The following is a 17,331-nucleotide window of genomic DNA, read 5'->3' on the forward strand; positions in this document are numbered from 1 at the left end:
AGGGAGAAAGGAATCAGTCTGAAGCCATCTTCTATCATTTGAGAAGGGCAGAAAGGACTGCATGATGGGAAAGCAAGTGATATCTCAGGTGATGCCTATCTGTTAGCTTCAGGAGCCAGGAGATTTAGCCCTGACATCCTGAGAGAAAGAAGATAATTGGCAAGTTTTGTAACCTTGGACATGTCAACATAACTCCCTTAACATTGTGAAGGATTATCTGCACATTTTTGGGAAGTTGTCTGTTAGATATGCTTACAGTTCATCCCCAAAGGTATACCTAGAAGGTGCAGAACCTGTGTGCAGCACAGTCTTTCCTGTAGTGTCCATTCTCTGAATGACAAGGTGATCTAAAACCATTTTCTTCTTGGCTCTTTCCAGGATATCTTCCTCTACAGATCCTTTAGTGACTAGCCGATAAATGTTTACCTGTGAACAGCCAAACAAAAAATAAAGATTTACGGGAATCACTAAAGTGATTAATAATGTGAAGTTTTAGTCACAAATAAAACTCCAGAATGCCTTGGCAGTTGAACGTTCTGGCTCCTGAATGATCAAAAACTGGAAGTGAGTGTTCCAGGTTTCCGAACATTTTTTGGAAGCTGAACGTCCGCTACTGTTTCCGGTGCGCCTGTGCAATAGGAAACCAATTGGAAGCCACGCCTTGGTTTCCAAGCGTTTCGGAAGTTGAATGGACTTCCGGAATGGATTCCGTTCGACTTCCAAGGTACGACTGTATATTAAATTTAAAATGGCATTCATATTTTTAACTCCTCTTAAATGTGTAATGCGCTTGGAGCAATTATGTGACAGTTTTTTAGAGGTATTTGAATGAACAGTATATTCCAACAAGACATGTTTCTACCTCCAGAGGCTGCAATTCTACAACAAGAAACCATGCAAGCCCTCGATTCTGCAGTGAGAATCAATTTCTGCTCTAACAACACAGGGGGTAGTGGCCCAGAGAGGATATTCTCTGTGGCAGCGCCTAAGTTGTAGAATTCCCTCCCCACAGAGGTGTGTCTGGCACCTTCAATGTACAGCTTCTGGTGAACACTGAAGGTGCAGCTTATAACCCTGGCTTTTACATTTGAGGTATATATTTTTAGGATCCACCTTATTTTTGTGATTCTAAGTTGTTTTAAACTAGTGTTCATATTGTGTTTTAGTGTTGCAATCTGCCCTGGCACCTTAGGGTGAAGGGTAGGCAATCAATAAATAAAATTTAATATGTGAGTGCTGTTGCTGCTGTGAAACCCAAATCTAGTTTCCTATGGCCTTGCTATCAGCATTTTCCCCTTTTGTGAATCTTCACTGCACAGATGCAAGGAGATGTTAGGCTGATCACAGTGGTGGAATATCTCCAGAATTCCATGGCTAGCCTGAAAGCTTTGTGCATAGTTTATGGAGAGCAGAGCTCTTCTGTCTCTGTGGAGATGGGAGCACACACAGTTCACTGCTGGTGGACTGCAGCCAAGGTATATGAAGCGTACTTGCACTCTTTTAAATATATTCTATCATAAAAATTTATATGCTAGTACTGTGTTTGTTGGAGTCAGGCTGCTAGTTTTGGGAACTGGGCACATTAAAGTTGTCTTTCTATTAAAAAGTTGAATTCTTTAGTTAATTGTTAACACACACACACACCCCAAACAAACCACATATTGATAAAGACAAGTAAACTAACACTTCCATAAAACATGACCCAGACATTCAAACCACGTCACTTGAGGGGCGGGGGGAATAAACACAAATAAACACACGTATATATGTAAACTGGATTTCATATAATTTGTTCCTGTCCCCAACCAAGTACCTAAATCAAACAAGACATATGTACCTGTTTCTTCTGCCCAATCCTATGAGCTCTAGCCTGTGCTTGCAGATCATTCTGAGGGTTCCAGTCAGAATCAAATATAACAACAGTATCTGCAGATGCCAAGTTTATGCCTAGACCTCCAGCTCTGGTAGACAGTAAAAAGCAGAAGTCCTGAAAGTAAGAGAGACGGGAAGACTGAAACAAAAACTGTAAAAATATACCTAACAGGAGAATTAACTGATACATTTTGACATTCAAAGTACTGTATACATTAAAATTGTTTTAAACTACTTAAGAATGCAATTATTCTAAAACTGCCCAAAACTGTACCAAAACATTTGTCTCCAACACAAACAATGTTGTAAAATAAACTGCTAACCTTAAACAAAGTACTACAGTTCCATTTTGTAACATAAAATCCTGGATTTCACTATGAAAGTTTTTGTTATAGTTGTTTATAAGATGGGAAATATCCTTTTCTGCTGCTAGAAACAAAACACATTCCTTAAAAGATAAAACAAAACACAAAATAGGCAAGTGAACACATTACCTCAGAACCTTCTGCATTAAAATGGTCCAGTGCTTGTTTCCTCAGTTCTCCTTTTATTGACCCATCTAGCCTCTGGAGAGAAAAAGACCAATTAGACTAAGACTGTGCTAGTGTGTAAACAGCATGAGGCCAACAAATAAATGTGCGCACAGTGATATAATTTAACAGTAAGCTCTTACCTGAAAGGGAAACTGACGATATTTCAAATATTCAGCAAGGATGTCCAGCATCCGCACCATTTGAGAAAATATAAGCACTCTGCTGCCACGTTCTCGTAAGCGAATCAGCAGCTTGTCTAAAAGAATGAGCTTCCCACTACTCCGGATTAAATTCTTGAAAGAAAACACAAGACATAAAAAAATCAACGACTGCATGGAAGATATGTCTGTACATTAACGTTAATGCATTTTGTGGGAACTACCAGAAACCAAAGGTAGAAACCACAAATCAAAAATTTAAGGAAGTCTGAATATGCCTAACACGATTACATCTATTCCTGTGCACAGAATTCTTAGATTTAAAAAGCTACACTATGCAGTGGGCAACCAGGGGGAACATTCTCAGCTGCAGTACCATGTTTGTGGAACTTCCTCCCCAGATATGTTTACTTGGTGGTGGTGGTAATAATAATAATAATAATAATAATAATAATAATAATAATAATAATAATATAATCTTTCCTAGGCTATTTAATTAACATTTAAAAACCCAGTAATCTGATCATTGCATTTTAATTTGTTTTATATACAGAACAAGACGTGAAATTTTACCTGTAAGGCCTCCTGTTTAATATAGAATTCATTATCATCTGGTGGTTTAATGAGGTAGCAATGATTGCAACACTTTTTGAGCTCCATCATGACATTCAGAAAGCCCGAGGTACTGCCCTTTGAACCTTTACTTAAGGCTTTGTAATTCCTAGTTAAAATCCACCTGATATTTTAAAAAAAGTGTATTGTCAGTAATGAAACTGTGGAAAACAGAAAATTTTTAAAAAAATGCTTGCAGGCAAGCAGGCAGGCAAACTCTTTACTGTATGAAAGAAACCTGCTCACTTTTCACTGTATGAATTATTTTGACAGCCACAATATATTACTTACTTATAATATTGCTTTTGCAATGCACTCATCTCCATTCTTAAAATTTGTTCAACCTTGGCAGGAAGAGATTTTTCTACGTCCTTCTTAACTCTCCTTAATAGAAATGGTTCGAGTTCTTTGTGAAGACTTGCGTAGCCAAATTCCCTTCCTTTCCCATGTTCCTCTTCAAAATCTTCCCAAGAAGAAAACCTTCAATATAAAATGTAACATTCTAAATTGTGGCAAATTTTCAGTATAACCATTGTGGTAGATTTTCAAAATAAACATACATGCTATGCCAGTAGTCTTACTGTACTATTATACATGACATCCTGGACATACACACAAGTTCTCAGACTTGAGAAAAACAAGCGTGTAATCAGCCAAGTTAGTAAGCCAATAGAAAATTTGAATTATGAAAAATAAATGACCCTTGTTTTTAAACATTTCACTAAGTTCTATGCTACTTAGTTTTAAAGCAGCTTAAGCACTGTACACATTCCTATACACACTTACTTAGCAGTAAGTCCCACTTGAATTTAATGGGACTTACTTCCGAGTGACACGCCAAAAAAGAAAAAAAAAGCTCTGCTAATTTATTCTCCCTTCTTTTCTGACAGTTCATCCCCATTTTAATTTCCTTCCACTTTGTTCATACTTGTCCATAAGAAAAATATGGGCAAGTAGCAATATTTAGGCTGTTGTCACTCTCTCAACATACTGAAGGAAAAGTAAAAGGTAAACAAACAAGACTTTACCGGGAGAGATATAAACGATTCTACTGGCAGAGATCATACGGATACAAAAAACCCCACCCCGTCTTCAAAGGGTTCTCCAATAATCCCCAGCAAGATTCCTAGTATAGCACCCTTTAAAATTAAACTGGTCTAAGTGATTCTATTTAATTTATTTAAATTGGCTGTTGCTGTTTGAGGGGTTTTTTTATTTGATATATTAGTTTTCTGTATTATTAGAATAATCATTACTATCATTTTAATTTCCTGTTTCTTATTATTTTGCTTCGCTACCCTAAAAGCAAATCTATGTTGAAGATGTATGGTTTACATAAACAGATAAAAGTAGCCAATATATCAGAAGACCATTATTTACCTCTATTGCGAGACTATATTGAAAATATACAAAACAAAGGGTTGTTCTCAACTAAATTCTACTCAAGAGTAGACCCATTGAAATTAGTATACATAAATTGGGCATGCCCATTAATAGCAGAACTTAGGTGGACACAAGCCAAAGCAGCTAAAATAGGTGACCTCTGATAGCTGTTACCATTATGTTCTGCCTGTAAGCTTCCCAGAGGCATTGGACTTTTTGTTTTGTTTTAACATGGTTCCAGTGTCACTTAAAGCAGGCTAACACCATAAACAAATAAACTCTCCAGACATTCTGCACCAAAACAAAGCAATAGACAAACCAGCAAAGCTGCAGTCCCTACCATTTTTCAAGGAGTGCTAGTTAAATAATTCTCCTAACTGTACATGGCTAGTATAGTAAGTTTACCTACTTATCTGGCATGATGAAGTGCAGCAAGGACCAGAGCTCTTTCAGGGAGTTTTGCAGAGGTGTTCCAGTGATAAGGAGGCGATGATTGGACTTGAAGTCTATTAACGTCTTGTACAGGAGGGAATCATCATTTTTTAATCGATGGGCTTCATCTACTCCTATAAATGCCCAGTTCAGACCACCAAGGAATGACTGTTCAAATAAAATAAAAATGAATGCCTTTTTGTTTCAGAGATTAAGCATTTAAAATGGCAATTTAAGTGATGCTGTAGAAAAATGAGCATCTAATCTATTAAAAAAAATTCTACCTTCTTCCACAAAATTGAAAACGACTGCCTTTTTCAGTAATAAAATTCACAAGTCACTTCTTCTATTGAACCTAAGAACTGTTGACAGGCAAGTCTAGTTCCTTCAGTATTCTGCTTTCATTTTGAGAAGTGAGTGGTGGTCAAATTACTTACCTTATCCTTCAGTAAAATTTCGTAAGTTGTCAGAAGGATGTTAAATTTCAATCTTTTGGTCTGCGGATGCATCCATTCATGTGTTCTTATCTGCAGACAAAGTTGGTGAGAAATTAAGGTTATGAAATAACCCACATTCTGATAATATTCGATGCTGTTAGCTTCTAAACATTAGCTTACACACAAGCTAAGTGCTCATAAATATGAAAGTGAGTAAGTAGGATCGGATTAGAATAGCTACCTATTGAGAAAGCAGCTAGTGCTGCACAACCAATGCACCCTTTGCAGCTATGTTACAAAGCAGAGAAACTGATCCAACTTTGAGTGTAAACCACACATGCAGTACACAACACAAGCAATTACCTTGCTCATTCTGGTCCTTCTAGAGCCTTTATGGAAGAAAGATCCTACGCTAACCAGAGGCAGAAGCCAGGGAACTAGCTTTTATTTACAAGCACATTTCAGAAAAGAAAATGCATATTTTGTCTTTTTATTTACTTTTAAATCTCTATTTCCCTTGAGAAACAAGATAACAGCCCAGACTGTGGCAAAGTTATTCCCTCTGGGATGAGAGGAAGCAAGATTTAAGATTGATGAGGGAAGAGCTTTCTCTTAGGTCCATTGAAAAGTAATTTATTAACTTATCAGCCTAACCTTTTCCACAAGGTTGTTGTGAAGATAAAATTGGAATGGGGACCAGAATCAAGTAGGTTGCCCAGACCTTCTTGGTGGTATTAAAATGCTGCATTATATCTATTTATCAACACACATTTTATATCCATGTATCTCTACCTATGTAAAACCTGTATCTAACTATCTGTGGAAGTGTGTGTAGGCTTACAAAGATAATTATAAACAAAGGTTCATAACTATATGAGAAGTCCGCAAGTAAAAAAACAACCCACCACCTTTTCAAGATGCCGACCTAGGAACTGTGCCAAATAACCTAATGAGACAAGTTTCTGTTGCTCAACTGCCTGCTAATATAAACCTTGTTAGTACACCTGTTTATATGAATTACGCCTGTTTATTTGCCAACTGATACTGAAATTCCAGGAGACTTAACAGCACTGCTTAGAGCTCAACATATACTTTGACTCAAATGAATTCTGAGGAATTCTATGGAATTCAAATTGTAACACAATTTGCCCAGGCAAGTGGTGATGAATACAGCAACGGACCTCTGTTGTATCTACAAAGCAAGGAAATATCTTGGTTGTGCTGCTGTGAACTTCAGCATCCACAACTTGGAGCACCTTTTCTCCAGCAATTTGCTGAAGTACTTAAGAGACAGAATGGCTCGTTTCCTCCTACTGATTTCCAGCATGGTAAAAAAATATGCCTAATGCCTCATGGGTTGGAACCATTTCTAAAGCTTGAAACTGAAGCAGATATGACTGATTTTGAACAAGTGCCCGAGAAGGCTTTTCAATCATGTACTGGGCACAAACCAATTTCTAGATTAGTATCATCACTCTATTATCCACTGTTCTCTGACATTTTCCAGGATCAACTGATCTGATGCTGTCATCTCTCAGATTGCAAAGGCTATAAATGACTGCCCACTTACAAAGCAGGACAGGAGGGTAGTGCCACTGATTAGAAAGCACACTGAGATACTTAGCCCTTTATCCTCTGATACCTGAAGTTGCTACACTACCGCAATTCCCACCACACCCTTCTCTTCAGACAGTAACATCTAATCCAGATTATGCTATTGGGCCTTTAGGAGAGTTGGGTCCTATGGCGTGATGGGGATCTGTAGGGAGACACATGAAAACATTTCATTGGTTCGAAAATGGGTATCTGGTGAGTTGGGAGATCCTATAAACAGGTCCTTCTGAGTCTAGGTGAGTACTGCCTGAAGGCTCAATCATGATAGTGACAGACAGGAGAAGTTCTGTGGAACAGGATTGTTTCTGGCACGGCTATAGTCACTACTGCTACCTGGCTAAATATATCTTACACCGGAAGAAAGAGGGATAAAGAGTAACAGTTAATCATGTTCTTGCCTGAATGGTTTGTTCCTCAGAGTGGTCATCTGCCCCACCACACACCTGCCCTGTTTTACTGTACAAATGAGGAACTGAAAGATGGAACTGTTATTCTACAGTTCTTTTTTGTTTCCTAGCTTTCCTTCCTTCTCTCTCCCCCACCCTTTTGCTCCAAACACTTCTTTCTCTTTAGAGGCAGGAAAGCATTTCACCCCTGCAAATAAATTACTTTGTGAATAACTTGTCAATCTGAATCCTGCATTCCGCCATGAAGAGAGATTGACTTCAAAGTAGCTCAAACTATTGTCTTGTTCCCAAGAAAGAATTAAAGCTCCTTGAGTACCAGAGTTAAATGTGCTTAATGCTTGATCAGTATAACACTTTACTTCTTGATCAACTATGAGGAAGTTTATTTTAACAAACAGCAAAAAGCAGTCAGTGAATTTTATTAAGAAAATTTGTAAATTAAAAGACTGTTAAAATATTGCTTAGTTCAAGGGTAACAAAGAAGACTACATCAAAATGAATGGAAGTATTATTTTCAGTTGCATTTGTAGTAGATTCAAAAGAACTGATAAGCATAATGCAAATTTCAAATATAACATGCTAAGACCTATAGTTTCATATTTTACAGTCCATTCCATTACTGAATAAAGCTATTATCCGTAAATACCTCTCTAATGAAAGTAATCAATTATTACATTTTAACTATGTGAGTTCAGTAAATTAAAGCTTGAATGAATACTGCTTTTTGGTTAGTTGGCCTCCCTTTGTCTTAGCAGACAATGGAAGAGTCTCTGCCATTTCCTAGATAGCAGCAATGTATTTGGCAAAAATGAAAGGCTAATATTTCTCTGTAATTCAACCAAGTATCAAAATATTGGAGAATACACACTTTATTTTACTTACAAAAATATTAAATATTACCAAAAACAAGCAACTCTTTAAAATAAATGTGAAATTTGGTTAATTTTAATCTTTCCAATACCATCTCTGTATAAGCACTAATTTTGGATCTACTAAGAATACAGTGACACTGTAGAATTTGATCACTTACCACATTTCTGCTAGTAATATCCCCCAGATAAACTACAGCATTCATCTGGGGAGCCCATATCTCGATTTCTCTTTGCCAAGATGTCAAAGTGGAAAGTGGTACTACCAGCAAGAAAGGTCCATATAACTGGTGTTCATGAAACAAATAATTCAGAAAGGAGATAGTTTGTATTGTTTTGCCCAAGCCCATTTCATCTGCAAGAATGCAACTGTTGCTCCTGTAAAGTGAGGTATATAAAACATGGCAAATTTCAGAATGACAGTTGCAGTATTTCTCCCACAAGAGCAGATTTCACCATTTTGCAGTGGGTACAAGAGGAATCATCCGGGGGGGGGGGCAGTGGGGAAAAGACAATAGTTCCCCAGGAAAGACTGGAGGAGGACATTTCAGAGCCTAGCAAAGACCCTGTTACCCCAAGGATTTTGAGAGGGGCTTCTGTTCCTTCCCACAATGAATTTTGGGGATATAGCCTCTATTTTCCCCAGGATAACAAAATTTCATCACTGCATAGTGCGAAAGGTTGGCAAAAAAGGCCAGACTCTCAGGAAAGTCTAGTATATGGAAATATCCCCCTCAGCATATGTCACTGGTGGGGTTAGGTCATGGGCATCTGTACCATCGGACAACGGGTGCAGCAAAGCGATTCAGAAGCTTAGGTAGTCACTGACAGGACAGAAATGCTTTGTTAATGGCACAATCTGACCTAGGATCTGAGAACCTTCCCCAATTTTTTTCCATTCAACTTGTAATTCAGGGTACACACAGAATCAACACACACCGCTCATTTAAACACACATATCAAACAATAAAAACTGAACCATGTAAGTTTAAGTCCTATCTTCAGATTTTAACTAGCTTTCAATTTTTGATGATCATGCTTTTTTTAAAAAAAAAGTCTGCATGAAAATAAGAATGGGATATAAATAACTATTTTTGTACAATCCATTAAACATAACTACCACACACAGAGATATATTTATTAAGTGGCAAATGTGTATGACTGTGCTCCTGTTGAGCTTGTAAAATAAAACATGCATGTGTATTTAACATATAATTGCAACATTTTATTTTTATAATGTACTTACTTGCACCAAGAGTGAGCTAACCAGTTCAGTCCATTTAACTGATAATCTCTTAGCTCTAAACCTTCATGCCCTCCAATGTAAGATGGTTGTTTCTTTAGGGCCACAAACCTTGGCCTCTGCTTTAAAACCTGACAAAAGAGGAGTGGTGAGAATATCACTTCTTCTTCCAATTCAAGTGTAGAAAATTAAAACAATCGTTATGCAAGTGAAAAACTGAATCTACTACAGCCAAGGACCAACTTCCACCCTGAGCATCATGCTTAAAAAAGTAGTTCTTAAATAGTTGAAACCATTAAAGCTTATACTTCTTCTTGTTGGATTAGATTTCACATACAGCAGATGAAGTGGTAAAGCTATGCCTGGCATCATTCAGTCAAATGCCTCTCTATACAAAATAATTCTCTGACACAGAAAATAAGATGTCGGGAAGAACGTTAGACTTAATCCCTTATTCCTAATCAATAGTATTCTATGCAGGTTTCTTCTTCTTTCTGAATTGAGCTGCCATTCGCAAAATGGCAGTGGTATAGCCTGACACCAGATATTACTTCAACTGAAGGAGACACTGTTAAAAGAAACACTAAGGTACCCACCTTACAGTCCTTAAAAGGAGTTGTCTTGGATTGATTTCTGCTAAAATACTCGTCAATGCGTGACTGGAATTTTTTTGCAATGAGAGCACCATCTTCCCAGCTGCATTCTGAGTAAGGGAGACCCTGCCATTTACAATAATAGTCTGGATAACCTGCTGCTGACTTCTGATTTGAATGAGCTGTGGGAAATATATGTTTAAAATGAAATTTAACACTGACACATAATTAGGCTCAAATAAGGCACTATGCTGAACAACTCATGAATAGATGAACAACTTATGGATATAGCTGTAGGGACACTGACATGTACATTGAAAGTCTTTAAAATAGTTTATAAAGTACGATGAGATACAACTTCTTTCCAACTACATGAACACAGAAAAACTTAAATGCATGCATTATGCTGGTATATCATCATTATTTCTAGTTTCAAAACCTGTCACTTACCAATTATTCTTTCTACTATTTGATACTGTTTGTGCAAATCATCTGTGAGTTCTTGCTGGCAGTTATAATATTCCACATCCTCTGGAGAAGCATTTTTTAACCTGGAATGAAATTACACAGTGTATTCATTATAACCCTGTAGAATGTATAGTTTACGATTCTTCTAACTTTCAACAGAAGTACAGGAAGACTGATTAGAAGGTAAGTAAACTGGAAATCCCCTTCATGGATCACTGCCTTGCCGTGGCGAAGGGGCTTGAAGAACTCAGAGAAGCTATGAACTACGCCGAGCAGGGCACACAAGATGAACAGGTCATAGTGGAGAGTTTTGACCAAACGTGATCCACCTGGAGTAGGAATCGGCAAGCCACTCCAGTATCCCTGCCAAGAAAACTCCATGGACAAAGACAACAGGCATATAAAAGTTATGACACTGGAAGATGAGCCCCTCAGGTCAGAAGGTGTCCAACATGCTACTGGGGAAGAGCGGAGGACAAGTACAAGTAGATCCAGAGCTGATGAAGCGGCTGGGCCAAAGCCGAAAGGACGCTCAGTTGTGGATATGCATGGAAGCGAAAGGAAAGTCCAATGCTGTAAAGAAAAATATTGCATAGGAACCTGGAATGTAAGAACCATGAACCTGGGTAAGTTGGATGTGGTCAAAAATGAGATGGCAAGAATAAATATTGACATCCTGGGCATCAGTGAGCTAAAATGGACGGGAATGGGCGAATTCAGTTCGGATGACTACCATATCTACTACTGTGGGCAAGAAACCCGTAAGAGAAATGGAGTGGCCCTCATAGTCAACAAAAGAGTGGCGAAAGCTGTACTGGGATGCAGTCTCAAAAATGATAGAATGATCTCGATACGAATCCAAGGCAGACCTTTTAACATCACAGTAATCCAAGTTTATGCACCAACTACTGGTGCTGAAGAAACTGAAATTGACCAGTTCTATGAAGACTTACAAAACCTTATCGAAGTGACACCAAAGAAGGATATTCTGCTCATTATAGGGGATTGGAATGCTAAAGTAGGGAATCAAGAGATAAAAGGAACAACTGGCAAGTTTGGCCTTGGAGATCAAAACGAAGCAGGGCAAAGGCTAATAGAGTTCTGTCAAGAGAACAAGCTGGTCATCACAAACACGCTTTTCCAACAACACAAGAGACGACTCTACACATGGACATCCCCAGATGGGCAACATCGAAATCAGATTGATTATATTCTCTGCAGCCAAAGATGGAGAAGCTCTATACAGTCAGCAAAAACAAGACCTGGAGCTGACTGTGGCTCAGATCATCAGCTCCTTATAGCAAAATTCAAGCTTAAACTGAAGAAAGTAGGAAAAACCACTGGACAGGTAAGATACAATCTAAACCAAATCCCTTATGAATACACAGTGGAAGTGAGGAACAGGTTTAAGGATTTAGATTTGCTGGACAGAGTGCCTGAAGAACTATGGATGGAGGCTCGCAACATTATACAGGAGGCAGCAACTAAAACCATCCCAATGAAAAAGAAATGCAAGAAAGCAAAGTGGCTGTCCAACGAGGCCTTACAAATAGCGGAGGAGAGAAGGCAAGCAAAATGCGAGGGAGATCGTGAAAGATACAGGAAATTGAATGCAGATTTCCAAAGAACAGCAAGGAGAGACAAGAAGGCCTTCTTAAACGAGCAATGCAAAGAAATAGAGGAAAGCAACAGAACGGGAAGAACCAGAGATCTGTTCAAGAAAATCGGAAATATGAAAGGAACATTTCGTACAAAGATTACCATAATAAAGGACAAAAGTGGTAAAGATCTAACTGAAGCAGAAGACATCAAGAAGAGGTGGCAAGAATACACAGAGGAATTATACCAGAAAGATATGGATGTCTCGTACACCCCAGGTAGTGTGGTTGCTGACCTTGAGCCAGACATCCTGGAGAGTGAAGTCAAATGGGCCTTAGAAAGCACTGCAAATAACAAGGCCAGTGGAAGTGATGGTATTCCAGCTGAACTGTTTAAAATTTTAAAAGATGATGCTGTTAAGGTGCTACACTCAATATGCCAGCAAGTTTGGAAAACTCAGCATTGGCCAGAGGATTGGAGAAGATCAGTCTACATTCCAATCCCAAAGAAAGGCAGTGCCAAAGAATGCTCCAACTACCGCACAATTTCACTCATTTCACATGCTAGCAAGGTTATGCTTAAAATTCTACAAGGAAGGCTCAAGCAGTATGTGGACCGAGAACTCCCAGAAGTGCAAGCTGGAATTAGAAGAGGCAGAGGAACCAGAGACCAAATTGCAAACATGCGCTGGATTATGGAGAAAGCCAGAGAGTTCCAGAAAGACATCTACTTCTGCTTCATTGACTATGCAAAAGCCTTTGACTGTGTTGACCACAGCAAACTATGGCAAGTTCTTAAAGAAATGGGAGTGCCTGATCACCTCATCTGTCTCCTGCGAAATCTCTATGTGGGACAAGAAGCTACAGTTAGAACTGGATATGGAACAACTGATTGGTTCCAAATTGGGAAAGGAGTACGGCAAGGCTGTATATTGTCTCCCTGCTTATTTAACTTATATGCAGAATTCATCATGCGAAAGGCTGGGCTGGATGAATCCCAAGCCGGAATTAAGATTGCCGGAAGAAATATCAACAACCTCAGATATGCAGATGACACAACCTTGATGGCAGAAAGTGAAGAGGAATTAAAGAACCTTTTAATGAGGGTGAAAGAGGAGAGCGCAAAATATGGTCTGAAGCTCAACATCAAAAAAACGAAGATCATGGCCACTGGGCCCATCAACTCCTGGCAAATAGATGGGGAAGAAATGGAGGCAGTGAGAGATTTTACTTTCTTGGGCTCCATGATCAGTGCAGATGGTGACAGCAGTCACGAAATTAAAAGACGCCTGCTCCTTGGGAGAAAGGCGATGGCAAACCTAGACAACATCTTAAAAAGCAGAGACATCACCTTGCCAACAAAGGTCCGTATAGTAAAAGCCATGGTTTTCCCAGTAGTGATGTATGGAAGTGAGAGCTGGACCATAAAGAAGGCTGATCGCCGAAGAATTGATGCTTTTGAATTATGGTGCTGGAGGAGACTCTTGAGAGTCCCATGGACTGCAAGAAGATCAAACCTCTCCATTCTGAAGGAAATCAGCCCTGAGTGCTCACTGGAAGGACAGATCGTGAAGCTGAGGCTCCAATACTTTGGCCACCTCATGAGAAGAGAGGACTCCCTGGAAAAGACCCTGATGTTGGGAAAGATGGAGGGCACAAGGAGAAGGGGACGACAGAGAATGAGATGGTTGGATGGTGTTCTTGAAGCTACTAGCATGAGTTTGATCAAACTGCGGGAGGCAGTGGAGGACAGAAGTGCCTGGCGTGCTCTGGTCCATGGGGTCACGAAGAGTCGGACACGACTAAACGACTAAACAACAACAACAAAACTGGAAATCTATAAAGTTAGAAAGCACAACCTGGAGGCAACATTCTATTATTCTCCTCTTCCTCTTTTTATCTTTGCAACAGTCCCACAACATAAATGAGGTTCAGTTGATATATGTACATAAGAGGTTCTTGCCAATAGATTGGGCGCTGTGTGTGTGTGTGTGTGTGTGTAGATGCAGAGAGCTCAGTCTGCATTCAATGAACTACATCCAATGAATCCTGTTGGCAACCCTGACAAGTCAGTAACTACTATTAGTGTTTTGAGTCGAAGAAATATATTGGAATCCATATTTTCACTAATTCTTTCTTACCCAATGTAGCCCCTCCATCCTACCAAAAGGCTATTGGTTCTTCTGGAACAGTAAGGAGTGGTCTCCAAGTGCTGTGGACTACAACACCCATCACCGCTGCTAGCATGGCCCAGGATGATATGAGCTGTAGTCCAAAACAGCTGGAGGGCACCACACTGGTTATCCCTGTAATATGGCTTAAAGGGCTGCAACTGAGAAGAGGGATTGGTGAAAATAGGGTACCTCACCTCGTTGTAGTGGAAGCATTTCTGCTGGCACAAAGCCACAACTGGATACAGCACACAGTAACCATTAAGAATCCTGCATAATGCTGAACCTTAAATCTGCAGATCAACAGTACTATAGTACTTTGAATTTTTTTAAAAAAACATTATGAATAAATTACATCTGCCTTATTCAGCATTCTGCCAATTATGTTCATGCATGAATAAAGACATGTGCCAAATAAATACTTCAATAATATACAATATGTGCTTGTATTATACTTTTACAATAAACAATACTTGCCACCGTTTTGTTTCTTGATCCTTTTTCTTATAGTTGTCCAGTTTCTTCATTCCTCTAACATTCTGCTGTTTCAGGGTTTCTTCCGTTTCCCAAGTGTTATGGATGTGGGACCAGCCTTTCCATTTAATCAAGTACTGCACGTCACCAGGTTCTGTTGCTTTATCAAATCCTGCATTTGGATCTCCATCAGCTTCAACTGCATAGATAGTGGTTGTAGCACCAGTTGCTGAAAAAGAGCATGACAACAGCATCAACTGCAATACTAAATGGCTTTAGATAGCACAGCAAACATTGTTAGATTGGTTTTAGATGACAGAAGCATCTATAATCACTCCATGAAGTTGTACTAGAATGCTGGTACATCGCTGTGCTATTTAAAAGTTCAATACAAACTATATTAATGCCAAAAATATGTGTTGACACCAACATATACAGCAAAACTACAGCAAAGAAAGTGAAAAATAGGACAGCACTGAAACAACATATATAACCAAAATATTTTGTAATACATACAAAAAACCCTAACAGTTTTATTAACAAGGTTGTTAAAGTATCAGTTACTGTACCATTCACAACATGTACTTCTCATATATTTCATCCAATAGAAATAATTTGAAACATTATTCATCAGCTTGAGAAGTTTTACAAATATAAGTCAACATTACCTCCTTTTCTTCCAATGCGGCTATCCATGAATTTTTCAATTGTCTCAAATTCATCTTCTTCAGGTTGTGGGACATCCTCTCCACAGACTTCCAGCAGATCATCTGAATCTGTCTTTGCTTCTTCAGCTTCTTTATAACTAACATTTACTGTTGCCTGGCGGCGAGATCCTCTTTTATCATAATCGTCATCATCATCATCATCATCATCTGATGAGTCAAGCTGCCTTTTCTTCTGCCCCCCACTTTTCTTTCCACTTTTTTGCTTTATTCTTAAACATTTGAAGAAAAACAAAATAAAAACAGACTTTCATAACACTCATCAGTAAAAACCCTAGAATAAATGGCAGGCAAAGATGCTCAGAACCCTGTAGGTTGTGCCGGAGCACCAATTTTTATTAACTTCCTGTAGTAAATCTCTGAATCTGCAGACTATCAGATTTCTTTTCTTTTCTTTTCTTTGACATTTTAAAAACATTTTTATTATACTAAATGTTTGTCTATTCAAATAAAATACCCAACCGTCCCAACACCATTAAGGAGTTGAGTCTAGCCAGTTTCTTATACCATGCCAATGGAATTTGAACACATCAGAAGGCAAGGGCCAAGGTTGTGAAAAGAGTAGCCCTTTGGGGCATTAAGAAACATTATAACCTTGGTTGTTTTGTTTTTAATCCGCAGACATTGCTGGCATAGCATTTACTGTGGATGGATTCTGAAGTACAGCGACAGCCACAACAGGGAAACAACTAAAATGCTTTCTCTCGACAGCCAGCTTCCCACACAGTTAATCTGCTGGGTTTTATTACTTTTATGCTCCAAGTGGAGAAAACACATGGTTGAAGGTTTTCTCTTTGGGGGTGGGGTAAGAGCTCCCAACAACCACTTCTCCCATCTTTCTATTATCAGATGGTTCTTTTTGAACAGGTCCGGTTTCTTTTAGCAGCTGGGTTCTAGGTCAGGCTTCTAGGCTCCACCCTAAAGAAGCATTGTGGCTCCTCTTGCCACATTGAAGCACATCAGCATGAATTAACATGCCTGAGGTTGCAAGCTTCTCACAGAAGAGCCTTAACTGGACCTGGCCTCGCTAGGAAATAAAAAGTCATCACATTCTCCAAAAGCAAAACAAAGCAGATGGACAAAGGATTCAACGGGCCCAATTGCACACTACCCAAATAAGAACGGCCATTGCGAGCGACATATTAGTTTCTAAAGCCTTTGTCACCACATTCTAATCAGTTGACTTTGCCACAGCCCAATGCTTTCTGTACTCTGGTTGCTGCCACTCCGATCAATCAAAAGGAATAAAATATAATATTGACAGGACCTAGGAATGCATTTGAACACTGTAAAATAGAGAACTAGCTTATATGTGCCTTCTCCTTCTGTCTCATCTGAAAATGATCCAGACACAGGGCGATATCTCTATAGAATAGAAAGCAAATTCTTTAGAAGAAAAACTAAGCTGACGGCTGAACTAGGAAGCATCTCCCATTAGTATGTTTTAAGGACGCACCTTGTTTTTAAAGTTTTAAGTTGTTTTTAATGTAATAAATTGTTCTTAAAAGTTGTTTTAAATTGTTTGCTTGTAGCACTGTAACCCACCTTGGGACTTTAGGATGAACAGTGGGTAATAAACCACCAACCTAATAATTACCATAATCATCATAATTTTTCTTAACTATCTTCAATAAAGGAGGAAGACAGGCAGCTGTAAAATAGACTCCACCTGTCCTTGGAACACAAAAATTGCAAGACACAAACTCAGCCCAAGTAGGTTCAGTGCTCAAAAAGACTTCTAC

The 17,331-nt window shown here is 38.8% G+C and overlaps 1 protein-coding gene across 2 annotated transcripts in view; it reads right to left on the reverse strand.

The window, feature by feature from the left end:
* CHD1 (chromodomain helicase DNA binding protein 1) overlaps window positions 1–17,331 on the reverse strand; it is a 45,495-nt gene that overhangs the window by 14,067 nt on the left and 14,097 nt on the right. For both annotated transcript variants that reach the window (XM_082191386.1, XM_082191385.1), the window contains exons 7-20: window positions 15,533–15,801; window positions 14,868–15,093; window positions 10,604–10,704; window positions 10,157–10,335; window positions 9,564–9,691; window positions 8,479–8,695; window positions 5,428–5,517; window positions 4,968–5,158; window positions 3,467–3,655; window positions 3,137–3,299; window positions 2,546–2,698; window positions 2,367–2,438; window positions 1,838–1,987; window positions 278–426 (exon numbers count right to left, since the gene is read on the reverse strand). In XM_082191386.1, coding sequence (XP_082047512.1) covers window positions 278–426; window positions 1,838–1,987; window positions 2,367–2,438; window positions 2,546–2,698; window positions 3,137–3,299; window positions 3,467–3,655; window positions 4,968–5,158; window positions 5,428–5,517; window positions 8,479–8,695; window positions 9,564–9,691; window positions 10,157–10,335; window positions 10,604–10,704; window positions 14,868–15,093; window positions 15,533–15,801 — 2,277 coding nt within the window. The remainder of the gene's footprint in view (window positions 1–277; window positions 427–1,837; window positions 1,988–2,366; window positions 2,439–2,545; window positions 2,699–3,136; window positions 3,300–3,466; window positions 3,656–4,967; window positions 5,159–5,427; window positions 5,518–8,478; window positions 8,696–9,563; window positions 9,692–10,156; window positions 10,336–10,603; window positions 10,705–14,867; window positions 15,094–15,532; window positions 15,802–17,331) is intronic.

The sequence above is a fragment of the Podarcis vaucheri genome (assembly GCF_965113315.1).
Source record: "Podarcis vaucheri genome assembly, chromosome: 11".
Taxonomy (NCBI): Eukaryota; Metazoa; Chordata; class Lepidosauria; order Squamata; family Lacertidae; genus Podarcis; species Podarcis vaucheri.